The 27,310-nt window shown below is 42.6% G+C and overlaps 1 protein-coding gene and 1 pseudogene across 38 annotated transcripts in view; one reads left to right on the forward strand and one right to left on the reverse strand.

The window, feature by feature from the left end:
• The window catches only part of BRCA1 (BRCA1 DNA repair associated), an 86,058-nt gene that overhangs the window by 15,814 nt on the left and 42,934 nt on the right, over positions 1-27,310 (reverse strand). For 34 of the 38 annotated variants that reach the window (XM_074019705.1, XM_065532416.1, XM_045375929.3 and 31 more), the window contains 7 exons: positions 22,403-22,574; positions 15,888-16,014; positions 13,095-13,285; positions 9,874-10,184; positions 6,551-6,638; positions 3,159-3,236; positions 2,619-2,659 (listed from right to left, as the gene is read on the reverse strand). In XM_074019705.1, the coding sequence (XP_073875806.1) occupies positions 2,619-2,659; positions 3,159-3,236; positions 6,551-6,638; positions 9,874-10,184; positions 13,095-13,285; positions 15,888-16,014; positions 22,403-22,574 (1,008 nt within the window). The remainder of the gene's footprint in view (positions 1-2,618; positions 2,660-3,158; positions 3,237-6,550; positions 6,639-9,873; positions 10,185-13,094; positions 13,286-15,887; positions 16,015-22,402; positions 22,575-27,310) is intronic. The other 4 variants (XM_074019711.1, XM_065532419.2, XM_065532421.2 and 1 more) reach the window with 1 other exon arrangement.
• Positions 19,359-19,843, forward strand: LOC135967848 (large ribosomal subunit protein eL21-like; annotated as a pseudogene).

A 27,310-nucleotide genomic window follows, 5' to 3' on the forward strand; every position in this document is an offset into this window, starting at 1 on the left:
GGGGAGAAACTTGAGGAAGAATGCTCAGAAACAAGTCTGACTGAAACTCACATTGTAGGGAAGGCCTTATGTGTTGCCAAGAGTATTGTGAAGAAAAATAAAGGCAAGAGTATAACCACCGGCTATTACTAGGGGAAGAATATCTGACATTTCCTAGTTACTTGAATGAGGAGTCTAGTGATAAATTTGTCAGAAGACTCCCATGTTTATAGTCCTCCTTGTACTCCTGAGCTTCATACGATGTGTCCAACTGCCTACTTAACTTCTCTATCCAGATGTCTAGTATACATCTCAAAATTCACGCATCTGGCCAGGCACAGTGGCTCACACCTGTAATCCCAGCACTTTGGGAGGCCAAGGTGGGTGGATCACCTGATGTCAGGAGTTCAAGGCCAGCCTCAGCTTGGCCAACATGCCACTGTGCTCGGCTAATTTTTTATATTTTCAGTAGAGACAAGGTTTTACCATGTTGACCAGGCTGGTCTCGAACTCCTGACCTCAAGTGATCCAACCACCTCAGTCACCCAAACTGCTGGGATTACAGGCATGAGCCACCGCGCCTGGCCTATAAAATTACTTTCACATTTTATTTTGCCTGATCTGTTGTCATAGAAGTTCTCAGATGGCTGCTCTAAAATTATTCCTTCCAGGCCGGGCGCGGTGGCTCAAGCCTGTAATCCCAGCACTTTGGGAGGCCGAGACGGGTGGATCACGAGGTCAGGAGATCGAGACCATCCTGGCTAACACTGTGAAACCCCGTCTCTACTAAAAAAAATACAAAAAAACTAGCCGGGCGAGGTGGCGGGCGCCTGTAGTCCCAGCTACTCCGGAGGCTGAGGCAGGAGAATGGCGTAAACCCGGGAGGCGGAGCTTGCAGTGAGCTGAGATCCGGCCACTGTACTCCAGCCCGGGCTACAGAGCAAGACTCCGTCTCAAAAAAAAAAAAAAAAAAATTATTCCTTCTCCTACACTCTATCTTATTTACTTCTCACTGTTCTCAGTATCATAAAGTGCAACATCTTTTTTTTTTTTTTTTTTTGAGACGGAGTCTTGCTCTGTGCCCCAGGCTGGAGTGCAGGGGCGCGATCTCGGCTCACTGCAAGCTCCGCCTCCCCGGGTTCACGCCATTCTCCTGCCTCAGCCTCCCGAGTAGCTGGGACTACAGGCGCCCGCCACCTCGCCCGGCTAATTTTCTTGTATTTTTAGTAGAGACGGGGTTTCACCGTGTTAGCCAGGATGGTCTCGATCTCCTGACCTCGTGATCCGCCCGTCTCGGCCTCCCAAAGTGCTGGGATTACAGGCAGTGCAACATCTTTTTGAAGCAATTTGAATTATAAAGATACATTTGCATGTATATATATATGTATATACGCATATGCACACACACACATTTTTTTTAAGAGATAGGGTCTTGCTCTGTGCAAGTGTTAAGAGTGCAGTGGTATGATCATAGCTCACTGCAGCCTTGAACTCCTGGGCTCAAGTGATTCTTCTGGCTTAGCTTCCTCAGTAGCTAAGACTACAGGTGCACATTGCCATGCCTGGCTAATTAAAAAAAAAATTTTGTGGAGACAGAGTCTCACTATGTTGCCCAGGCTGGTTTGAAACTCCTGGCCTCAAGTAATCTTCCTGTCTCAGCCTCCCAAAGTGCTGAGATTATAAGTGTTGAGCCACTGCACCTGGACTGCATATTAATATGAAGAGTTTTCTTCAACAACACTGAACAGTTTTCTACAAAGGTATATGCAAATGGGCACACTTCTTATCTTATGAATGTTTTCTTTCCCTTTATAAACTCCTTTTCCTTTCTCTTTTCCTCAAAGAAAGGACTTTCTTTTGAAATCTAGAACAAATGAGAACAGAGGATATCCTGGTTTGCTCTGCAAATTTTTTTTTTTAAGACGGAGTCTTGCTCTGTTGCCAGGCTGGAGTGCAGTGGCGTGATCTTGGCTCATTGCAACTTCTGCCTCCTGGGTTCAAGCGATTCTCCTGCCTTAGCCTCCTGAGTAGCTGGGACTACAGGCACGTGCTCCCACGCCTGGGTAATTTTTTGTATTTTAGTAGAGACAGGGTTTCACCATGTTGCCCAGGCTGATCTCGAACTCCTGAGCTCAGGCAATCTACCTGCCTTGGCTTCCCAAAGTGTTAGGATTACAGGCATGAGCCACCGCACCTGGCTTTTTTTTTTTTTTTGATGGAGTTTTGCTCTTGTTGCCCAGGTTGGAGTGCAATGGCGCTATCTCAGCTCACTGCAACCCCCACCTCCCCGGTTCAAGTGATTCTCCTGCCTCAGCCTCTTGAGTAGCTGGGATTACAGGCATGCGCCACCATGCCCGGCTAATTTTGTATTTTTAGTAGAAATGGGGTTTCTCCATGTTGGTCAGGCTGGTCTTGAACTCCCGACCTCAGGTGATCCGAACACTTCAGCCTCCCAAAGTGCTGGGATTATAGGTGTGAGTCACCGTGCCTGGCCTGCATAACTCTTGATGATCCCCATTATCATGGAAAATTTGTGCATTAAGGAAAGTGGTGCATTGATGGAAGGAAGCAAATACATTTTTAACTATATGACTGAATGACACCATGTCTCTGATTAGTTTGTAATATCAAGTACTTACCTCATTCAGCATTTTTCTTTCTTTAATAGACTGGGTCACCCCTAAGGAGATCATAGAAAAGACAGGTTACACACAGCAGAAGAACGTGCTATTTTCATGGAGATGGAGAGGTCAGCGATTCACAAAAGAGCACAGGAAGAATGACAGAGGAGAGGTCCCTTCCCTCTAAAGCCACAGCCCTTTAATAAGGCTTGTAGCAGCAGTTTCTTTCTGGAGACACAGTTGATGTTTAATTTAAACATTATAAGTTTGCCTGCTGCACATGGATTCCTGCCAACTATTAAATAAATCCCTAGTTCATATGCTAACATTGCTAGATTAGGTCCTATTAGTTATAAAAGAGACCCATTTTCCCAGCATCACCAGTTTATCTGAACAAAGTGATACGCATTAAAGATAAAGGTAGTTTAGTGTTACAATTAAAGACCTTTCAGTAACTCACACTCAGCATCAGCAAAAACCTTAGGTGTTAAATGTTAGGTGTAAAAATGCAATTCTGAGGTGTTAAAGGGAGGAGGGGAGAAATCGTATTATACTTACAGAAATAGCTAACTACCCATTTTCCTCCCGCAATTCCCAGAAAATATTTCAGCGTCCGTTCACACACAAACTCAGCATCTGCAGAATGAAAGACATTCAAAGGATTAGAAGTTGAAAACAAAATCAGGAATTGCTGTCCTAAGAAGCTAAAGAGCCTCAGTTTCTTACACTCCCAAGATCAATCTAGATTTATGATTCCAAAACCCCTGGTGACAGAATCAGAGGCTGAAAACACCATTAATTATAACCAGCAGGTGTGGATCTTTGGAAGTCTAGGGAAGGCTGATATAAAGTTAAGACCAGAGGAATGTCTGTCCACTCCCTCTCCCCAACACCCATCTTCTAGATGCCAAGGCTAGCTATAGAACTCCATTATAGTGTTCAAGGAATTAGCAATTATCCATGTCAATAGTTTTGATTAATGTGGACGGAGAACATCTATATTACTAGATGGCAATATGTGAAAGGAGAAGAAAACAGTATTGTTGAAAACCTAAATCTGGGCCGGGCGCGGTGGCTCAAGCCTGTAATCCCAGCACTTTGGGAGGCCGAGACGGGCGGATCATGAGGTCAGGAGATCGAGACCATCCTGGCTAACACGGTGAAACCCCGTCTCTACTAAAAAATACAAAAAACTAGCCGGGCGAGGTGGCTGGCGCCTGTAGTCCCAGCTACTCGGGAGGCTGAGGCAGGAGAATGGCGTGAACTCGGGAGGCGGAGCTTGCATTGAGCTGAGATCCAGCCACTGCACTCCAGCCTGGGCAACAGAGGGAGACTCCGTCTCAAAAAAAAAAAAAAAAAAAAAAAAAGAAAACCTAAATCTGAAATGTCAATGTAATGACAAATTTTCACCCCTAGAATGTCTACCTGGGGCGGGTGCGGTGGCTCACGCCTGTAATCCCAGCACTTTGGGAGGCCGAGACGGGTGGATCACGAGGTCAGGAGATCAAGACCATCCTGGCTAACATGGTGAAACCCTGTCTCTACTGAAAATACAAAAAAAATTAGCCGGGTGCCTTTTTTTTTTTTGAGACGGAGTCTTGCTCTGTTGCCCAGGCTGGAGTGCAGTGGTGTCATCTCACCTTACTACAAGCTACGCCTCCCAGGTTCACGCCATTCTCCTGCCTCAACCTCCCAAGTAGCTGGGACTACAGGCACCTGTCACCATGCCCGGCTAATTTTTTGTATTTTTAGTAGAGATGGGGTTTCACTATGTTAGCCAGAATGGTCTCGATCTCCTGACCTCGTGATCCACCGGCCTCGGCCTCCCAAAGTGCTGGGATTACAGGTGTGAGCCACCGCACCTGGCCTTAATTTGCATTGTCAAATTTTTTTACCTTTCACTAGCTTTGATGCAAACCTATAGCTTAAGGTATATTAAACTTTAATGACATTTTTCTCTAAAACAGTAGTTTGTAATAACTTTTTCTGGCACCTGGCTCCAATGAGCACTATCCTCTGACCCTGTGGTATAATTTTCATGAGTAAGTAGAAACCTAAGATCATAGAAGTTCTATGGCAATGTATCCAAGGGGTTTACATCCTCTCCTCAAGTGCCTGTATCTCTCCGAAAAGAATCATCATGGGCTGGGCGCGATGGCTCATGCCTGTAATCCCAGCACTTTGGGAGGCTGAGGCAGGTGGATCACCTGAGGTCAGGAGTTCAAGACCAGCCTGACCAACATGGAAAACCCCGTCTCTACTAAAAATACAAAATTAGGTGTGGTGGTACCTGCCTGTAATCCCAGCTACTCAGGAGGCTGAGGCAGGAGACGTGCTTGAACCCAGGAGGGGGAGGTTGCAGCGAGCCAAGATCGTGCCATTGCACTCTGGCAGACTGGGAAACAAGAGTGAAACTCCACTTCAAAAAAAAAAAAAAAATTCATCATCGAGTGGACTGGAACACATCCAGAGAACCAACTTTGTTAGAAATATTTTAGACTTGAGCCACACAATCTGCATCTTCTGCGTCCTCCATGCACTCGTCTGCTTTCTGGAGCCCCATGAGTGAGTCTTACTTTTGTTCCAGATAACAGTTGTCTTCCGGGTAGTGGTTCTTCAGATACTTGAAGACAGTGTCTTATTTCCTTAAATCTTCTCATTTCTTCTTCAAAAGACATTATTTCAAGTTACTTTTCTGCATCTTTACCATTTAACTCTGAATAAACACTCCCCAGTTTGTCAGTGACCATGTTAAAAACCAAGCACGGTGCTTAAAACAGACATCAGCTTTCAGGCAGTCACTCCAATGGAGAATACTGTGGGGCTCGGGATCTGTACTTCACTTGCTCCAGACCCTATGCTTGTGTTATTACGGCCCAGTTTCAAATAAGCTTTTTTAGCAGCCCTGAAATGTTTACTCAGATTTAGTTTTTAAGTCAACTAAAAACTCCCAGAGGTCTCCTGTATCACACAAGTTATAATTAAAACCTTAAAAAAGAAAGGTATAGAACAAATGATCTGTCCCCTTCCTTTTTTGGTTTTTCATATGTTAAGACTATCTCAGAGCTGTTACCAGACTTTTTTCCTGAAAAACTCTCAACATACTCAAACTAGGTGTTACATGAAGCTGGGGTCTCCAGGTTTTTCCTCAAAAACCTGCCTCCAGGTTTTTGTTGTTGTTGAGACGGAGTCTCACTCTGTCGCCAGGCTGGAGGGCAGCGGCACAATCTCAGCTCACTGCAACCTCAGCCTCCAGGGTTCAAGCAATTCTTCTGCGTCAGCCTCCCAAGTAGCTGGGATTACAGGTGCATACCACCACGCCCGGCTAATTTTTGTATTTTTAGTAGAGACAGGGTTTCACCATGTTGGCCAGGCTGATCTCGAACTCCTGACCTCAGGTGACCACCTGCCTTGGCCTCCCAAAGTGCTGGGATTACACGTGTGAGCCACCACGGCCGGCCCACACTCCAAATCTTAAGCCAAAACAAAAGGGGGTAAGGAAGCAGCAAAACTATTATTTGTCTTTCATAAAGTAATTGATCGACTATTAGAAGACTATCATCCATGCTATGCTCAACAAATATTCTTACTTTTTCTTTTTTCTTTTTTTTTTTTTTTTTTAAGATGGAGTCTTGCTCTGTCACCAGGCTGGAGTGCAATGGCATGATCTTGGCTCACTGCAACCTCCATCTCCCTGAGTATCAAGTGATACTCAGCCTCACGAGTAACTGGGACTACAGGCGCACGTCACCATGCCCAGCTAATTTTTTTATTTTTTAGTAGAGACATCGTTTCACCATGCTGGCCAGGATGGTCTTGATCTCCTGACCTCATGATCTGCCCACCTTGGCCTCCCAAAGTGTTGCGATTACAGGCGTGAGCCACCATGCCTGGCCTCATGTGATTTTATGCAGCAAATGCAAAGTATTCTGTAAAGGTTCTTGGTATACCTGTTTTCATAACGACATGAGTAGTCTCTTCACTAATTAGATTAGTTAAAGCGATGTGGTATCTTCTGGCAAACTTGTACACGAGCATCTGAAATTAAATCAAATATTCCATTATCATGAGTTACCTCTAGTACACAGCTCAGAATACTAGTTATCCCACCATGGCATATGTTTACCTACGTAACAATCCTGCACGTTCTGCACATGTGTCCTGGAATTATTTAAGGTGAATTTTTGTTTTTTGAGACAGAGTCTTGCTCTGTTACCCAGGCTGGAGGTAAAATTAAAAAAAAAAAAGAAAAAATAATAATACCAGTTATCCTAGCTTTAAGTCTCTGTTTTTCTCAGAAAGGGTACATTTTAAAAAATTCTAAGATACCTGAAGTCTCGGCCGGGCACGGTGGCTCACGCCTGTAATCCCAGCACTTTGGGAGGCCGAGGCGGGCGGATCATGAAGTCAGGAGATGGAGATCATCCTGGCTAACACGGTGAAACCCCGTGTCTATTAAAAATACAAAAAATTACCCGGGCGTGGTAGTCCCAGCTACTTGGGAGGCTGAGACAGGAGAATGGAGTGAACCCAGGAGGCGGAGCTTGCAGTGAGCCGAGAAGGCGCCACTGCACTCCAGCTTGGGCAAGAGTGCAAGACTCCATCCCCAGCCCTAAAAAGATACTTGAAGTCTCAAATAGTTTAATAAAAAATTATGTACACATCAGCAGACATAGAATTACAACTAAGGATTCAAAATAGTATTATACACCTACTATGTACCACAAACTTAAAACTTAAAAAAATATACATTGGGCCAGACACGGTGGCTCGTGCCTATAACCCAGCACTTTGTGAAGCTAAGGTGGGACTCTTGAACCCAAGAGTCTGAGACCAAGGCCAGCCTGGGCAATACTGTGAGATCGCATGTCTTAAAAAAAAAAAAAAAAAAAAAGTAAAAAGAAAAAATATATATTAATTTTGCTTTAATAGCTGATATCATCTGATTCCCTAAGACAGTTTCTTTGCATAGTGACACTCTACTATAAATTTATCAGCCTACGCTTTATAAGCTGAGAGATAACTACCCTACACAGAAAGTTATGCTACAGACATATATGGCTTAAAACCAAGACTCAACCCTCTGATAGTTACAAAACACTGAAATCAAGATGTTACTAAAGGTCATTGCAAAAGCGATCAATTCTCTTGTAAGGAGAAGGCTTAGAAGGGGTTCATATTCTTCCCCAAAGAAATTTAGAGTCCTCTAGCTATTATCTATCAACCAAATAAAAATCAATAGCAAAAGAAATTAACCAGATCCATTATGGGCACAGTTGACCTAGTTGGTAGGTATTGTCTGATAAATAACTTTGTTTACCAAGGGCCGTCATTTACTAGCCATAGCCACAGCCACCCACACCAGTATTTACGTGTTGCACAATACTGCCATGAAGGTCAGGCCATCTTTCTTTCATGTTGCCTTACTCCATACTGCCACAGGGCGCTGAAAAAATGCAGGCTAGAGAAGCTAATGACATCCTCCCCCTTTTGCCACCACCCTCTGCCAGGATCATTAGCAATTCTGAACTGATTAATTGCTAAAATCCCAGCCTTGAAACTGTTCTGTTAGAAGAGCAATGCTGAACTGATGAAAAGATCATCTTAATATGGGCTTCAGAATTAATCATGTGTAATACAGTCAGTAGCTTTCATCATAAATTTACCACACTTCACCAAGTCTGAATAAAGCTCAAAGTTTTCCTCTTTGCTTGTTTAAAGACAACACGTACCCAAGCCACTTGTAGTCTAAACTGCAGCTCAGAATTGCCTTTGGCAAGAAAGATTAGACCATTTTAGCCATCTCTAAAAAGCTGAACTTGCAAAACAAAGGGATAAAGAATGCTAATTTTCAATGAATAAGTAAGGAATTCCGGATGTGCAGGCAAATGATCAAGAGCCATTGAAACAGACACAGGTAAAAGCTTTTAGAGCAAATTGCTGGTCTGGGCATGGGATTATGAGATGAAAACATTTATAGCCATCACTGTGCACTTACTCAGTGTATCTACCAGGGCAGCCACAGCTTACTTTGCCCTTTCAGTAGTGGGATACATCTGGCCACAGAGATGTTATGCTAAGTCACTACCTATGGAGAAGTTAGGATGAAAAATCCTAGGAAAGATATATTAAGAAAGATATTTCAGAATGATTTGGTCATCTCTCAGTGTGCAATAAATGGCACACCCACTACTGAATCCATTTGATAATCTGGTATGTTATCTCATCATAGTTTTAAAGAAATATTCACGCAATTATTATTATTATTATTATTATTATTTTGAGACACAGTTTCGCTCTTGTTGCCCAGTCTGGAGTGCAATGGCGCAATCTCGGCTCACCGCAACCTCTGCCTCCTGGGTTCAAGCGATTCTCCTGCCTCAGCCTCCCGAGTAGCTGGGCTTATAGGCATGGGCCACCACGCCCAGCTAATTTTGTATTTTTAGTGAAGACGGGGTTTCTCTAGGTTGGTCAGGCTGGTCTTGAACTCCCGACCTCAGGCGATCTGCCCGCCTTAGCCTCCCAAAGTGCTTGGATTACAGGCTTGAGCCACCGTGCCCGGCCACGAATTATTTTTATTATGAAGTGATGACAAAGACAATTAATTACAGGGGTGGTAAACTTCTCAGGATGTCTGAAATCCACAAATAGCCCAAAAAGAAATGAGGTTTTACTGGTCTTAATATTTTAATGAGTATTTTTCCACAGTGTGAAGTAATTCCCATTTCTGGCATTAAGGACCCAAGGTGATGCCAAAATCCTAATAGCAAGGGATGTTACAGGGCAGACATGGCAGGGCAGGCTATTGAGTAACTGTCTTACAAGCCAGGATAAAAACAAACAGTAGAGAAATGCTACTCTGTCTGGCAGTATGTTTGGAACCAGTCTGAATTTAGTTAAATATGCTGGTAAATTCACCCATGTGAGCCAAGGGGGAAAAAAGATGCCTTCTGGGGAATAAAGCTATACCTACTTGCTTTTACAGATATAAAGGAAAATTCAAATTCAAAAGTCCTATATCATACCAAAGTATAGCTTTTCTGCTAATATTTAATAATTATTTTCTCAAGTAAATATATATAAAATAATCCACACTATAGCTTTATCTAGATCTAAATTTTCAGAAATTAGTAATGGAAATTAAATTACACAGAACTGTGATTGTTTCCTAGATTTCTTCCTCTAGGTTATTAATTGCCAGGACCTACATAAAACTGTTTCCAGAATGTTGTTAAGTCTTAGTCATTAGGGAGATACATATGGATACACTCACAAATTCTTCTGGGGTCAGGCCAGACACCACCAAGGACATTCTTTTGTTGACCCTTTCTGTTGAAGCTGTCAATTTCGGATTCTCCCTGCTCACACTTTCTTCCATTGCATTATACCCAGCAGTATTAGTATTATGAGCAGCAGCTGGACTCTGGGCAGATTCTGCAACTTGCCACTGGGGTACTTTCAATGCAGAGGTTGAAGATGGTATGCTGCCAACATGAGCTGACTCTGGGGCTCTGTCTTCGGAAGGATCAGATTCAGGGTCATCAGAGAAGAGACTGATTCCAGATTCCAGGTAAGGGGTTCCGTCTGAAAGGAATGGGAGAAGTTTAATTTACACAACAATGAATGTTGAATTACAGAGTTCTGGTCTCTGTTAAGAATTAAAAAGACCAATGAAGTTAGGTTAAGACAAAAATGGGTACATGAATACAGTGTTGGTGGAAATCCAAAGTAGCCTAATTACCTAAAAAGGAAATACGGCATTATGTAGCAAACACCTTAACCTGTGTTTATACTTTCAGTCAACAATGCTAGTTTTAGAAATATATCCTAGGGAGACAAAAGATGTATGCAAAGGTTTAGTCATAGGAATGTTCACTGTAACACTGCTTATAACAGTGTAATTTTAGAAGCAATCTAGAAGTCCAATAATAGATTAAATTACGATATACCTAGTCCAATGGAGTACTCTTCACCCATTAGTTTGAATATAAATGTTGATGTACAATAAAACAGAAATGTTACTAATATATTAAAGAAGATACCTAAGCAATATTATTTATCATGACATTATTTTAAAAATAAAAGTTTATGTAAAATGACTAAAGAAACACAGAAATATTTTATTATTAAAGAATAAGAGTACAGGCCGGGTGCGATGGCTTAGGCCTGTAATCTCAGCACTTTGGGAGGCCGAGGTGGGTGGATCACCTGAGGTCAGGAGTTCGAGACCAGTCTGATGAACATGGAGAAACCCCATCTTTACTAAAAATACAAAAAATTAGCCGGGCGTGGTGGTGCATGCCTGTAATCCCAGCTACTCAGGAGGTTGAAGCAGGAGAATTGCTTCAACCCAGGAGGCGGAGGTTGCACTGAGCCGAGATCACACCATTGCACTCCAGCCTGGGCAACAAGAGTGAAACTCCGTCTCAAAAAAAAGAGTACAGGTAATTTTATTTTTTTGAGAAGGGTCTTCGTCTGTCACCCAGGCTGCGGTGCAGTGGCACAAACATGGCTCATCTGCAGCCTTGACCTCCTGGACTCAAGTGATCTTCCTGCCTCAGCCTCCTGAGTAGCTGGGACCACAGGTGTTTGCCACCTTCCAGCTAATTTTTTTTTTTTTTTTTGAGATGGAGTTTCGCTCTTGTTGCCCAGGCTAGAGTGCAATGGTGTGATCTTGGCTCACTGCAACCTCTGCCTTCTGGGTTCAAGCAATTCTACTGCCTCAGCCTCCCAAGTAGCTGGGACTACAGGCATGTGCCACCAAGCCTGGCTAATTTTGTATTTTTAGTAGAGACGGGGTTTCTCCATGTTGGTCAGGCTGGTCTCGAACTCCTGCCCTCAGGTGATCTGTCTGTCTTGGCCTCCCAAAGTGCTGGGATTACAGGCATGTGCCACCATGCCTGGCTCATTTTTGTATTTTTAGTGGAGACGGGGTTTCACCACGCTGGTCAGACTGGTCTCGAACTCCTGACCTCAGGCCATCTGCCTGCCTCGGCCTCCCAAAGTGCTGGGATTACAAGCATGAGCCACCATGCCTGGCCCCAGCTAGTTTTCTTTTCTTTTCTTTCTTTTTTTTTTTTTAAACTTTGTAGAGATCACGTCTTGTGACACTGCCCAGGCTGGTCTTGAACTCTTGGCCTTGAACAATCCTCCCACCTTGGCCTCCCAAAGTACTGAGATTACAGGCATGAGCCACTGCATCTGTCCTTATTTTATCTTTTACAAGGTGGCATCTCAGCTTGGTGAAGTGGCTCACGCCTATAATCCCAGCACTTTGGGAGGCCAAGGCAGGAAGATTGCATAAGGCCAGGAGTTAGAGACCAGCCTGGGCAACATAGCAAGATGCCGTCTCCAACCTCGCCCCAAATTATCTTCTTTATTCCCTATATTGTCCAGTTTGGGAGCAATGAGCATATAGTAATTTTGTAAGAAAGGAAAAAAAAGTTGACAAATGTGGCAAATGCTTTATTTTTGTTTCTTCATCCAAGGTAATGACACCATTACTTTTCTCACTTAATAAATCAGCAGGTATCATTACCAAATTAAAAACAGCAGAGATGTCATCCTCGAAACATTTCAGAAAATGCCATGCTATCAGGAATTAAGCATAGCTAAGTGGAATATATGAGATTCCTAAAATGACCCTAATGAACATGGCCAAATACCACATTTGACGCCAGTGTCTTTTATGATAATGTGTTTTTGAGGATTAATTAAAAACTTTCTTTACTGATTAAAACTCTGATTTACAAGCCATAAAACACCATTCATTAAAAGTGATTTTTAAGGCATAAAATATATAATCATTTATATTAATTAACTCATAAAAGAAGAGCTTGCTTTGAGATTTGACTCACTTTCTAATAAAGGACTGGCCTAAAACTTTATTCTTTGGCCTTAGGACTCTTGTCTAACAGTTGAAATAAAATATATACATATATATTTTTGAGATGGAGTCTTGCTCTATCAACCAGACTAGAGTGCAGTGGCATGATCTTGGCTCACTGCAAACTCCGCCTCCCGGGTTCAAGCGATTCTGCTGCCTTGGCCTCTAGAGTAGCTAGGATTACAGGCACGCACTAGCAAACCCAGTTAATTTTTTTGTATTTTTAGTAGAAACAGGGTTTCACCATGTTGGCCAGGCTGGTCTCTAACTGACTTCAGTTGATCCACCTGCCTCGGCCTCCTGGAGTACTGGGATTACAGGCATGAGCCACTATGCCTGGCCTGAAATAATATATTTAGAGTACACCAAGATTCCCTCATCCTCAAAATCATTAGTTAAACCATTAATTAAAATATAGATGGATTAACAGTTTCAACAATTTTCAAGTAAACCTTAACACTTGAGCTATTTTTCTAAAATGGGCTTAAGTATAACAAAAGTGTCCATGATAGACTAGTACATCTAAAAGTTGGTTAACCAGAATATCTTTATGCAGGATTCAGAGTAAAATCAAAGTGTTTGTTCCATTAGAGCAGATGAAATATTACCTAGATCTTGCCTTGGCAAGTAAGATGGTTCCATCAAATCGTGTGGCCCAGACTTTTCCAGTTGTTGCGTCTCCACATCAACAACCTTAATGAGCTCCTCTTGAGATGGGTAATTTCCATTCTGAAGACTCCCAGAGCTACTGTGCACATACCACCTATCCTCTAATGACTGGCATTTAGAAGGGGATGACCTAGAAAGATAAATGGAAGGAGAAAACCATCGCCACCAATTGTGAAAAGACAAATCATACTTCCTGGGTAGCCAAAGCATAAATGAAACAGCTCATGTCAGAGAGATCAAAAATGACTAGCAAAAAAGAGCCCACGTGACAGACAGCCTAGAAGTCTGGATTCATGTTGCCCGCCAATATGTCAGGGTTGACATATAACATCTCCCCCGAGGGGTTGGGTTGGTCTGAGGCACTGTATCTCCTAGCTGTTAAAAGCAGGTCAGTAGCTGGGTGTGGTGGCTGTCGCCCGTATTCTCAGCTACTCGGGAGGCTGAGGTAGGAAAACTGCTTGAACCTGGGAGGCAGAGGTTGCAGTGAGCTGAGATCCCAAGATTGCGCCACTGCACTCCAGCCTGGGTGACAGAGCAAGACTCTGTCAAGAAAGAAAGGAAGAAAGGAAGAAAGAAAGAGAAAGAAAGAAAGGAAGAGAAAGAAAGAAAGGAAAAGAAAGAACGGAAGAGAAAGAAAAAAAGGAAGAGAGAGAAAGAAAAAGAAAGGAAGGAAGGAAGGAAAAGAAAGAAAGAAAAAGAAAAGAAAAAAGAAAAAGCAGGCAAGCAAGTAGGTCAGCAAATTTTTACCAAATTACTCACTGCCACTCACTCTATACACAATATTCTACTTGAGTCCAAATGGATATGTTAGAATCAGATCTCTTATGAAGATAGAATGTTGATCAATGTCAACATCTCTACACTCATTATTTCTACTCAGTTTTAGCAGAATTACAGAATCATCCCTATTGCCTGCCTTTTCCTTTTTTTTTTTTTTTTTTTGAGATGGAGTCTCAAGCTCTGTCACCCAGGCTGGAGTGCAGTGGCTCGATCTCGGCTCACTGCAACCTTGCCTCTCGCCTCTCGGGTTCAAGTGATTCTCCTGCCTTAGCCTCCCAAGTAGCTGGGACTATAGGGACATGCCACCACGTCCAGCTAATTTTTGTATTTTTAGTACAGGTGGGGTTTCACCATGTTGGTCAGGATGGTCTCGATCTCCTGACCTTGTGATCCAACAGACTTGGCCTCCCAAAGTGCTGGGATTACAGGCGTGAGCCACTGTGCCCAGCCACTATTGCCTGCCTTTTCAATGTCCAAATTCATTCTAAAAACAAAAGCCAGCTATAAAATATTGTTAGAAAAGCATACACACCCAGTAAATAGTTCCTCTAGTCTTCCAAGTGCTTAGGATTTTGCAAAATAAGATACTTATCAATAGATTTAAAGGGCCTCAGAGGTTAATTAATTTAAACAATTATTGGGTGCTTACTATGGGTCAAATACTAAGGCTAGGCCCCCTGGACTGAAGATGAGTGCGAACTGAATTACTGCTCTTTTTTTTTTTTTTTTTTTTTGAGATGGAGTCTTGTTCTGTCGCCCAGGCTGGAGTGCAATGGCACGGTCTCGGCTCACTGCAACCTCTGCCTCCCAGGTTCAAGCGATTCTCCTGCCTCAGCCTCCTGTATAGCTGGGATTATAGGCACCTGCCACCATACCTGGCCCTCCAGTAAGGAAAAGAATGGTACTGGACTACATAGTCCAGTACCGGACTGCTATATAGTCCTGTATTAATAGTGGTGTAAATACACATCTCTAAAAGATATTCTAAATGTTTTCTGGCTTTGGGAGGGCAAGGTGGGTGGACCACTTGAGTCCAGGAATTTGAGACCAGCCTGGGCAACAAGGTAAAACTCCCTCTCTACCAAAAATACAAAAACTTAATGGGCGTGGTGGTGCATGCTTGTGGACCCAGCTACTTAGGAGGCTAAGGTGGGAGGATTGCGTGAGCCTGAAAAACAGAGGATGCAGTGAGCCATGATTGCGCCACTGCAATCTAGGTGACAGAGGGAGACCCTGTGTTAAATAATAATAATAATAATTACTATTATTATCTGTGGTAAATCAAGAGCTAGACTTTTTCTAGAAAGACAAGAATTTTAATTAGGGCAAGGGCTGCCTTGAAGAAGTCTACCATTAGCTTCCAAGCTTGTTCAGGTTTTAGCTCCATTATATTTTTTTCTGACCTTTAGAAGGGACATATCTATCTAACCGCACATTTCTCATGTTGTAGTTTATGTTATAGGTTCAAAAAGCCTATATACAATTAAACAAAAAAAGTCTCCTGGCCGGGCGCGGTGGCTCAAGCCTGTAATCCCAGCACTTTGGGAGGCTGAGACGGGTGGATCACAAGGTCAGGAGATCGAGACCATCCTGGCTAACCCGGTGAAACCCTGTCTCTACTAAATAATAACAAAAACCAGCCGGAGGAGGTGGCAGGCGCCTGTAGTCCCAGCTACTCGGGAGGCTGAGGCAGAAGAATGGCGTAAAACCCGGAAGGCGGAGCTTGCAGTGAGCTGAGATCCGGCCACTGCGCTCCAGCAGGGGCGACAGAGCGAGACTCCGTCTCAAAAAAAAAAAAAAAAAAAAAAAAAGAAGTATCCTAGAGCAATAAAAGTTTATAAATGTCTGTATACAAAAAACTGGAGAAAGTATGGTGAAAAAAATTAACAATTAGAGTTCAATATAAATAAAGATGTCAGATACCACAGCATCTTTACACTGATGTTTCTTACCTTTCCACTCCTGGTTCTTTATTTTTACTGGTAGAACTATCTGCAGATACCTCGAACTTGTCAGCAGAAAGGCCTTCTGGATTCTGGTTTATAGGATACTCACTACTTTTCTGTGAAGTTAATACTGCTTTAAATGGAATGAGAAAACAAATCTACTTTATTGTTTTGTTCTGATAGTGATAATTCAGGTTAGAATATTGACTTTTTTCAAAAGCATCAATCTATGATACACAAATTGGTTTTTAAACAAGTATATCAGGCAGAATTTTATAAACAAGTAACGCAACAGCCAGATGCTAGCACTAGATGGAATTCAATGATTAAAAAATAATAATGGTAATAAAAGGAACACTTTAAGACAGGGTAAATAAAGACACCCAGCTGAGACAAGGCTGAAAAAAAATTTATATTCCTTGGCCCTGAATGATAAAAATATATATATAACAATTTTTTATCTCTGCAGCAAATAAATTATGCCCAAATTCCTCTCAGACAATAGGAAAGAAAGAGTACTGGAAAGCACAAAATACATTTTTCTCCATCCCCACTGCCTCCACATTAAAGACTGTGTGAAATGGGGGTTTCAGCTTCTGCATGTGGGGGGTAAACAAGACATGTGTGTCAGACAAGAAAGAAAAAACAGGTGACATTTTGCTTCACATTTTCAATTACTGAAAAAAAAAAAGAAAAAAAAAAAACAAATAAACCCCCTAAACCAACACATACACAAAAAAAACCCCAAGGTGCTGGTTAATAAGAAATCTTTTTCTTTTTTTTTTTTTTTTTTTTGAGACGGAGTCTGGCTCTGTCGCCCAGGCTGGAGTGCAGTGGCCAGATCTCCGCTCACTGCAAGCTCCGCCTCCCGGGTTCGCGCAATTCTCCTGCCTCAGCCTCCCGAGCAGCTGGGACTACAGGCGCCCGCCACCTCGCCCGGCTTATTTTTTTTTGTATTTTTAGTAGAGACGGGGTTTCACTGTGTTAGCCAGGATGGTCTCGATCTCCTAACCTCGTGATCCGCCCGTCTCGGCCTCCCAAAGTGCTGGGATTACAGGCTTGAGCCACCGTGCCCGGCCAATAAGAAATCTTAAATAATACATGGAACTAATGATGAAATGCCACAGAAGGGAAAAAACACAAAACATACTGAAGGCAAAGTTCTGGCAGGTTAGTTCATTTTTTTTTTTTTTTTTTTTGAGACGGAGTCTCACTCTGTCACCCAAGCTGGAGTGCAATGGTGCAATCTTGGCTCACTGCAACCTCCGCCTCCTGGGTTCATGCAATTCTCCTGCCTCAGCCTCCCTAGTAGCTGAGACTACAGGTACCCGCCACCATGCCCAGTTAGTTTTTTTGGTATTTTTAGTAGAGATGGGGTTTCACTATGTTGGTCAGGCTAGTCTCGAACTCCTGACCTCAAGTGATCCACCCGCCTTGGCCTCCCAAAGTGCAGGGGTTAGACATGTACCACTGTGCCCGGCCTAATTCATTTTGTAATATATTAATTCCTCCAAATGTATCACTTTGTGCCACTGCCTTCTAGGAAATGGCTTAAAGGCAAAAGTATTTATTTATTTATTCATTCATTCATTTATTTATTTTTGAGACAGAGTCTCCCTCTGTAGCCCAGGCTGGAGTGCAGCGGTACAATCTCAGCTTACTGCAAGCTCCGCCTCCCAGGTTCACGCCATTCTCCTGGGTCAGTCTCCTGAGTAGTAGATGGGACTACAGGCGCCCGCCACCATGCCCAGCTAATTTTTTTTTTTTTGTATTTTTAGTAGAGACAGGGTTTCACCATGTTAGCCAGGATGGTCTCAATCTCTTGACCTCATGATCTGCCCGCCTCGGCCTTCCAAAGTGCTGGGATTACAGGTGTGAGCCACCACGCCCAGCCTTTATTTATTTATTTATTTTTTGAGATGGAGTTTCGCTCTTGTTGCCCAGGCTGCAGTGCAATGGCGTGATCTTGGCTCACTGCAACCTCTCTGCCTCCTGGGTTCAAGCTATTCTCCTGCCTCAGCCTCCCAAGTAGCTGGGATTACAGGCATGAGCCACCATGCCCAACTAATTTTATATTTTTAGTAGAGATGGGGTTTCTCCATGTTGGTTAGGCTGGTCTCGAACTCCTGACCTCAGGTGATCCGCCTGCTTTAGCCTCCCAAAGTACTGGGATTACAGGCGTGAACCACTGTGCCCGACCGTTATTTAATTTTTTAAAGAGATGGGTGTCTTGCTGTATTGACCAGGCTGGTCTCAAACTCTTTGTTTTTGAGATGGAGTCTTGCTCTGTTGCCTAGGCTGGAATACAGTGGTGTGATCTCAGTTCATTGCAACTTCTGCCTCCAGGTTCAAGTGATTCTCCTGCCTTAGCCTCCCAAGAAGATGGGATTATAGGTGCCTGCCACCACCCCCTGGCTAGTTTTTGTATTTTTTGTAGAGATGGGGTTTTACCATGTTGGCCAGGCTGGTCTTGAACTCCTGACCTCAGGTAAACCGCCAAAATTGGCCTCCCAAAGTGCTGGGATTATAGGCATAAGCCACCACACCCAGCCTGGTCTCAAATTCTTAAGCTCAAGTGATCCTCCTGCCTTGGCATCTCACAGTGCTGGGATTACAGGCGTGAGATACCATGCCCGGCCAAGGTGGAAATATTTCATAAGTAAAAACAAATAGTTAAAAATTGCAAATGTCTTCTATTCATTAAAAAGTCACTGATTTTGAGCTTTTATTAGAAAAGCTAAAAGTCATAAATATAGGTAGAAAATTGAAACAAAAGATTATATTAATTAAACTGGTTTTTAAGACACTGGGTAGCCTAGGGGGGGAATAATCATTGATTTCCTGAGTTAGTCTTCAAATGCATTATTTATAGTTTCCTTTATGCTTGTCTTTTCTGGACCTGTGAGTTTCCAGGGTCATTTAGAACTCTGTTGAAAGTAAGCAGGATCTAACTATGAAGAGAGGTATCATCCTCCCCACCCCCAATACAGGGTGATAATTGATAAAGGGTAATGTGCAAGTTCCAAGGAATCATATCAAACAGAATTAACCACTGGAAAGAGTTAAAAAAAAAAAAAAAAAAAGTGGCCGGGTGAGGTGGCTCACGCCTATAATCCCAGCACTTTGGGAGGTCGAGGTGGGCAGATCACCTGAGGTCAGGAGTTTGAGACCAGCCTGGCCAACATGGTGAAACCCTGTCTCTACTAAAAATACAAAAATTAGCTGGGCGTGGTGGCAGGCGCCTGTAATCCCAGCTACTCGGGAGGCTGAGGCGGACATTGTAGTGAGCCGAAATCGCGCCACTGCATTCCAGCCTGGGCAACAAGAGCGAAACTTAGTCTCAAAAAAAAAACACAAAATACACAAAAAACAACAACAACAAAAAAAGTGAAATGCAGAAAGAAGGCTCAGATACAAACACAGCTATTAAAAAGTCATTCCTGCTTTCAGCCAGAACCGCAATCTTCCAGTAATTCACCAAAATGACGAACACAAAGGGAAAGAGGAGAGGCACCCGATATATGTTCTCTAGGCCTTTTAGAAAACATGGAATTGTTCCTTTGGCCACGTATATGTGAATCTATAAGAAAGGTGATATTGTAGACATCAAGGGAATGGGTACTGTTCAAAAAGGAATGCCCCACAAGTGTTACCATGGCAAAACTGGAAGAGTCTACAATGTGACCTAGCATGCTGTTGGCACTGTAAACAAACAAGTTAAGGGCAAGATTCTTGCCAAGAGAATTAATGTGCATATTGAGAATATTAAGCACTCTAAGAGCCAAGATAGCTTCCTGAAACGCGTGAAGGAAAATGATCAGAAAAAGAAAGAAGCCAAAGAGAAAGGTATGTGGGTTCAACTGAAGCGCCAGCCTGCTCCACCCAGAGAAGCATACTTTGTGAGAACCAGTGGGAAGGAGCCTGAGCAGCTGGAACCTATTCCCTATGAATTCATGGCATAATAGGTGTTTAAAAAAAAAAAAGTCATTCCATCACCGCAACATTTAGCGTATAAATTCATCTTGTTACTACATGCTATGAAGAAGATAAGACAAGTTAAGTCAGACGTCAATAACTCAGTAGAACCTGAAAAACAGAGCAAAACCTTTCTCCTTTTTTTCTTCCTTAATTCTTATTTCATTCTCTGAACAGCAAGCCCAATCTAGGCCTTGTGACATGATGATCTACTTGCTGGCTGGTTTAGGAAAGTACAAATGCAGAGATCCAGAGCCCAAGTTTCAGAATAGTATTGTAGTTCCTCTTAAATCATTCCCTCATCTAGATGTCTTAACATGTTACATTCTTCGTGGGTAGGAAGTATGGGCCACACCAAACATTTAATAAACTTACTGACTGCCCACTGTGTGCTAAGCATTATACAGGGTATTGTGAAGAATTAAGGAAGACACTGGAAGACAACAGATATTAAGAAATAATAAACTAGGCCGGGCACCATGGCTCCCGAGTAGCTGGGATTACAGGCATGTGCCACCACACCTGGCTAATTTTTTGTATTTTTAGTAGACACGCAGTTTCTCTGTGTTGATCAGGTTGGTCTCGAACTCCCGACCTCAGGTGATCCACCCGCCTCGGCCTCCCAAAGTGCTGGGATTACAGGCGTGAGCCACCGTGTCCGTCATAGAAGTTCTGGCCAGGTGCCATGGCTCATACCTGTAACCCCAGCACTTTGGGAGGCTGAGATGAGAAGACTGCCTGAGTTCAGGAGTTTGAGACCTACTTGGGCAACATAGGGAGATCTTGTCTCTACAAAAAATTAAAAAAAAAAAAATTACCTGGATATGGTGGTGGATGCCTATAGTCCCAGCTACTTGGGAGGCTAAGGCAGGAGGATCTCTTGAGGAGTTTGAGAGGCTGCAGTGAGCTGTGACTATACCACTGCCCTCCAGCTTGGGCAACAGAGCAAGACCCTCTCTAAAAAGGTGAGGCTGAGGTGTGGGAGGATTGCTCAAAATCAGGAGTTCAAGACCAGCCTAGTTAACAGTGCGTCCCTGTCTCTACTTAAAAAAAAAATTAAAGAAAAAAATTATTTTTAAAAAGTTCATTTGAGTTTCAGTTAGACTCAACCAGATTTAGGGAGGAAAAGGCTCAAAACTTATGCTGGTATTAAGCTGTGATATCCAAAATGATTCAGAAATGAAGCATTTCAGTTACAGATCTGCAGAAAAAAATAAACACACATATACACCAAAGAGGAGATAGTAGATTTACACAGATATTCAAAGTCACACAATAATAACATTTTATGTCTTACACATTACAATTGAAAGTCTAGTCTGTGTTTAGACTGAAGATGGTGAAAGCACCCCAAAGAAGAGTATTATACTAGGGAAGGGACTCTGAACTCTCATTATCTGAGAGATGAACTAAATGAAGATAATTACAATGAAAGCATTTAAGGAAATACATTTTGAAGCACTGCCATAGCAACAGAGTTTCTAGCTAGCTTCTTTATCCAAGAGCTACTGTTTGTTCCTGAATACAAAAATACTGCAAGGCACAACTGAGGACCAAGGCCACTGTTCTGTGTAAGTAACAGACTTGAGTTCCTAGAAAGACTCAAAGAAAGGCCTTAAAGTCCCCAGTTGGACTGTGGAACAGGGTGCTGAAGAAGGAACTTTAACACTCAGATAAGAATCACTGAGATAGGAATGAAGTGTACTTTGAGAGCACTCACCACCCCTGCATGTTTCTAAGCAGCATCCTGGTGGGGACCCCATGCCCAGCCTCTACTAAGTGTCTAGTGTTTGCCCCTGTTTAAAAACCTGCCTGATGTGTTGTCTTTCCAATTAAAAACTCAAATTTCCATCTCACTTTCCTTCATTTATGCTATTATTCCTCAGCTCAGTGCTCGCTTCTTCTAGGAAGTTAGCTCTGATCAACTGCACCTGCCTGGTTACTCCAATGGCATCCTCTCAGAGGTCCATCCGGATTTTTTCTGGTAACTGTAACATTGCTATAAAGCACTTGACTCTGCTGCATAAAATTAGGCTTTCTGTGTTCTTTCCTTCTGAACTAACAGGAGCTCTACATCACTAGGCTTTCTGTGGATCAAAGTGCAGTTCCTGAAGTATAGGATGTCTCTTCCTATAAATCAGAAGCATATTAAATAGGTCTTTGTGATGTGACACCAGTGTAATAAGGAATATGTCTGAGTATTTTTTCATAGCTTTCTGAAATTATGGGGTTGCCTGTCACCAATTTCTCCTACTCCACTTAGCTTCCAATAGAGCAAGAGCTATATTGTATACCATCTATATTCCATGGGCTCCCCATAGCATCTACTTGTTGTAGGTACTCAGATGACAACACGAATGACTGCCCTGAGTCCCTCTGACTGGTATGTTAGTTGTAAGCAGGGACAAGAACCAAGGTTCCACAATTACCCATGTGCTGAGCAAGGATCATAAAATGTTGGAGCTAAGTCCTTATTTTTCAGAAGGAGATAAAGGGGAAGGAAAGAATTTTGCTTAAGATATCAGTGTTTGGCCAACATTACACACCTTTTTCTGATGTGCTTTGTTCTGGATTTCGCAGGTCCTCAAGGGCAGAAGAGTCAGTTATGATGGAAGGGTAGCTGTTAGAAGGCTGGCTTCCGTGCTGTTCTAACACAGCTTCTAGTTCAGCCATTTCCTGCTGGAGCTTTATTAGGTTATCTTGCATGGTATCCCTCTGCTGCAAAAACGATAAATGGTACCAAGAAAATGAAATACTTTGAGAAGTTTTCCATTAAATGAAAATATGTCATACAAATTAGTTTTAGCACAGGAATTGAAATCACCTAGTATGGAACTATAAGTTCTGGCTGAACACCTTTTAATCTAACCACATTCATGCAATTAATGCCCATGAAATTATTTCCAAATGATGCTAGTGAGGGAAAAAATCCTCCAACTCCCCCAAATAGACTTGATTTATTGTGATGTCCTTTTGAGGTTGGTTATTTTCTTTTAAAGCTAGGGAGTGAAAAAATAATTAAGGTATTTAAACATTATCGATATTTAATATTAGCATGAATCTATTAATATTTTATTTATACAGGCACATTTCAAAGACTTGGTGTTGTGAGATTCATCAGACATTTAGGTTAGTTCATCTAAAAATGTGTGATTTTTAGACTAATGTAATGTCAAAAAAGCCCCCTATCTATGGCATTTTATAAAAATACAACAAACAGAAAAATACTATCAGTAATCCTGCCTAGATTACTGGCTTGTGAGGACTCTTCCTTTTCTGGGATGCTCTGAACCTTTAGTTTCTTTTCTTTTTTTCTTTTTTAAGTCTCCCTCTGTCACCCAGGCTGGCACCATCTCAGCTCACTGCAACCTCTTCCTCCAGGTTCAGGCGATTCTCCCACCTCAGTCTCTCCAGTAGCTGGGATTACAGGTGCTTGCCATGATGCCCGGCTAATTTTGGTAATTTTAGGAGAGACAGGGTTTTACTATGTTGGCCAGGCTGGTCTTGAACCCCCGACCTCAAGTGATGCGTCCGCCTTGGCCTCCCAAAGTGCTGGGATTACAGACATGAGCCATTGTGCCTGACCTGAACCTTTAGTTTCTAACAGAAAAAGCAGAAAGCTAATTTATGAGTCTATCTGTTTGCTCAGTTAATTAGACAACTATTTACTATCTATTAAGCACCAGGCACTGTCCTAGTATTGAGGATACAGTCCTCATGGTGCTGCCATTCTAGACAGGGACATCTTATCTAGAATGTGTCCACCTAGATATCATTAGCAAGGACCTGTGAGAGGGAAGGATTCAACAGAAAGAGCCCTAAGAAAGCCTGTAAGGATAGTTACTGTTAAAATAATGGGTTCTTCTTGCTTATGGGCTCCTGTTGTTTATTGGTCCATTTCAAAGAAGAATGTGCTAAGTCCAAATATTTGATAAAAAAAGAATTTCGGTATGTAAGGAGTTTTCCAAAATATCCTTTTTAAAAATTTATTTTATTTTATTTATTTATTTTTGAGATGGAGTTTCACTCTGTCGCCCAGGCTAGAGTGCAATGGCACAATCTCAGCTCACTGCAACCTCTGCCTACCAGGTTCAAGCAATTCTGCCTGCCTCAGCCTCCCAAGTAACTGGCATTATAGGCACCTGTTACCATGCCCAACCAATTTTTTTTTCTGAGACAGAGTGTCACTTTGTTGCCCAGGCTGGAGTGCAGTGGCGTAATCTAGGCTCACTGCAAGCTCCACCTCCCAGGTTCAAGCCATTCTTCTGCTTCAGCCTCCCGAGTAGCTGGGACTACAGGCGCCTGCCACATTTTTAGTAGAGATGGGGTTTCACTGTGTTAGCCAGGATGGTCTCCATCTCCTGACCTCGTGATCCGCCTGCCTCAGCCTCCCAAAGTGCTGGGATTACAGGCGTGAGCCACTGTGCCCAGCCTAATTTTTGTATTTTTAGTAGAGACGGGGTTTCACCATGTTGGCCAGGCTGGTCTTGAACTCCTGACCTCAGGTGAACGGCCTGCCTTGGCCTCCCAAAGTGCTGGGATTACAGGCATGAGCCACCATGACTGGCTTCAAAATATACATGTTTAAAAATCACTTTGAGAAGGAACATCAATGGTTGCCAAAAAGTCCAGTGTGGGAGTGTGGGCAGGAACACACTGTTTCACTCTCCATTTCTTCTTCTTCCGATCCTTAAAAATGACTTTGCCCTTTACTAAAACCAAGCCATCTTCTTTCTCCTGCTGTGCTGAGTTCATAATTTTCAGGAGGTTTTTATGACCAGAAAATGTATTCCTAGCTTCACAAAGGTTTCCACTGCTACTCTAACACTGCTTTGCTGCCAAGGTCTGCAGCAACGCCATTGCCACCACGTGGTACTCATGAGTAGTTACATCACTGATCAAATCCTAGCCAAGGTCTGCCTCAGTAAACCTGGAATGAAAGCACATAGATATCTGACCAAAATGCTTCATAGGCTATATTAGTCACTGCTGTCACAACCATCACATCTAACCTCTATGTGGCCATCACATAAATCAGAAAAAATAGTAGTGGGGTAATTATTAACAGATAACTTTCCTTTGGGTTTCCCAAAGGAATTATTTTTTATAACTTAGACAAATTCCCCAGCAGGCAAGTGGTCAAATACATTAGGGAGAATAAAACCAATAGGTTTCTAAGACTTCTTGATTCTAATTCTGAAGTGCTCCTTCAATTAGCTCTAGTCTTCTGTTTCTACTATGCTGCTCTGATCTATACTTTTAACACTGCTACATTACTGTAGAAGTTCCCTAAAAGCCTTGTTTATCATGTCTTTTTCTTCCATAAAGACCCTTAGTGCTCCAGCCTGGCCATCACAGTGAAACCCCAGCTGAAGTAGGAGAATCGCTTGAACCCGGGTGGTGGAGGTTGCAGTGAGCCAAGATCGCACCACAGCACTCCAGCCTGGGCAACAGAGCAAGACTCTGTCTCAAAAAACAAAAACAAAAACAAACAAACAAACAAAAACAAAACAAAACAAACAAAAAAACCTTAGGGATATACCACGGCTGAGTTATACTTTTTGAACACTATATAATTGTTAGTCATTATTGCCATTAGGATAAAGTCCAAATTCCTAAACATAGCATTCAAAAGGCCCTTTACACCCTGGTAATTATCTCTCATTTCTCCCAACACGCCTCACACAAGTTGTTTTCCCATAACACAGGACAACTTTATATTTCCTGGGAATTCCACGACTCTCTACCTTTACCTTACTTGCTGCCACTCCTCTTTTTCCACTTGAAAAAATTCTTCTCATCTTTCAAGGCCTACCTTGAATGTCTCCTTAAGTCCCCACCAGGAGGAGTCGTGAAATACGAGAAGGGCAAGTGGGCAGAATGTGGCTAATTCTAGTAAGACTCCTGAAATGTGCAGCACAGCAGCCGGAACTGGTCTGGAGGGAAGCAGACCCGTTTGTTCACATTCATTACATATAAATATATATATAACCTTCCCATAAAACATGTGTATTTAATGAGTTAAAATTATTTCTGGCCGGGCGCGGTGGCTCAAGCCTGTAATCCCAGCACTTTGGGAGGCCGAGACGGGTGGATCACGAGGTCAGGAAATCGAGACCAACCTGGCTAACCCGGTGAAACCCCGTCTCTACTAAAAAATATAAAAAACTAGCCGGGCGAGGTGGTGGGCGCCTGTAGTCCCAGCTACTCGGGAGGCTGAGGCAGGAGAATGGCGTAAACTCGGCAGGCGGAGCTTGCAGTGAGCCGAGATCTGGCCACTGCACTCCAGCCTGGGCGACAGAGCGAGACTCCGTCTCAAAAAACAAAAAAAAATTATTTCTACTGTTCCTACTACTACATAATAAGCCTAATCCAAATACAAGCTGAAGTCTTAGCACAAATAGAGGCTTTATCATGCTAGTTTTGTTGACATGTTGTGAATATTTTCAAATATACAGAAAACTTGAAGCAACTTTGCAATGAATGTTTCCATATCTACTATGTAGAATCTATAACTAACATTTCCTATATTTACTTTATCACACACACACACACGCACACACACAGAAGTCCCCACCAATAATCCATCTCCTATCAGGAACAGATGATCTCTCACTACTTGATTTACATTGCTAATGCATTAGTATACCCAAATGGAACACATGACCTTGATAGAAGGAATCTTGGCTTAATCATTTTTGTCTCCCTAATGCCTAGCAGACAGTAAGCACTCAGCAAGTGTTTATTAATGAGAAGATAAATTAATGAATAAGTATAGTTAATCAGTCTTCTGTAAAAACAAACAAATACCCAGATACCAATGACACCAAATGAGGAATTCTCTATCATCTATATGCTTTTTCTCGGTTCAGTACAAACAGGGAAAAAAATTCCACTTCAACAGTTTTTCCTGCCTGTGCTACTTTAGATGTAAGATAGCCTGAAATCTGACTTCAGCTGTTTTGGGTAGATGCTTAGTAAAACACTTTGCAAAATGAATCCTGAACAAATAGACAAATCTCTGGGAATAAGATCAGAAATACAGAAAAACAGGCCGGGCGCAGTGGCTCACGCCTGTAATCCCAGCACTTTGGGAGGCTGAGGCGGGCGGATCACAAGGTCAGGAGATCGAGACCACGGTGAAATCCCGTCTCTACTAAAAATACAAAAAATTAGCCGGGCGCGGTTGTGGGCGCCTGTAGTCCCAGCTACTCGGGAGGCTGAGGCAGGAGAATGGCGTGAACCCGGGAGGCGGAGCTTGCAGTGAGCCGAGATCGCGCCACTGCACTCCAGCCTGGGCGACAGAGCGAGACTCCGTCTCAAAAAAAAAAAAAAAAAAAAAAAAAGAAATACAGAAAAACAAGGACATTGTATATTGAATGTCAAACATAATACAGTATGGCTAAGGCAGATGTAATCAGAAATTGCAATCTTTTTTTTTTTTTTTTTGAGAT

This window comes from Macaca fascicularis, chromosome 16, assembly GCF_037993035.2.
Source record: "Macaca fascicularis isolate 582-1 chromosome 16, T2T-MFA8v1.1".
Classification (NCBI taxonomy): domain Eukaryota; kingdom Metazoa; phylum Chordata; class Mammalia; order Primates; family Cercopithecidae; genus Macaca; species Macaca fascicularis.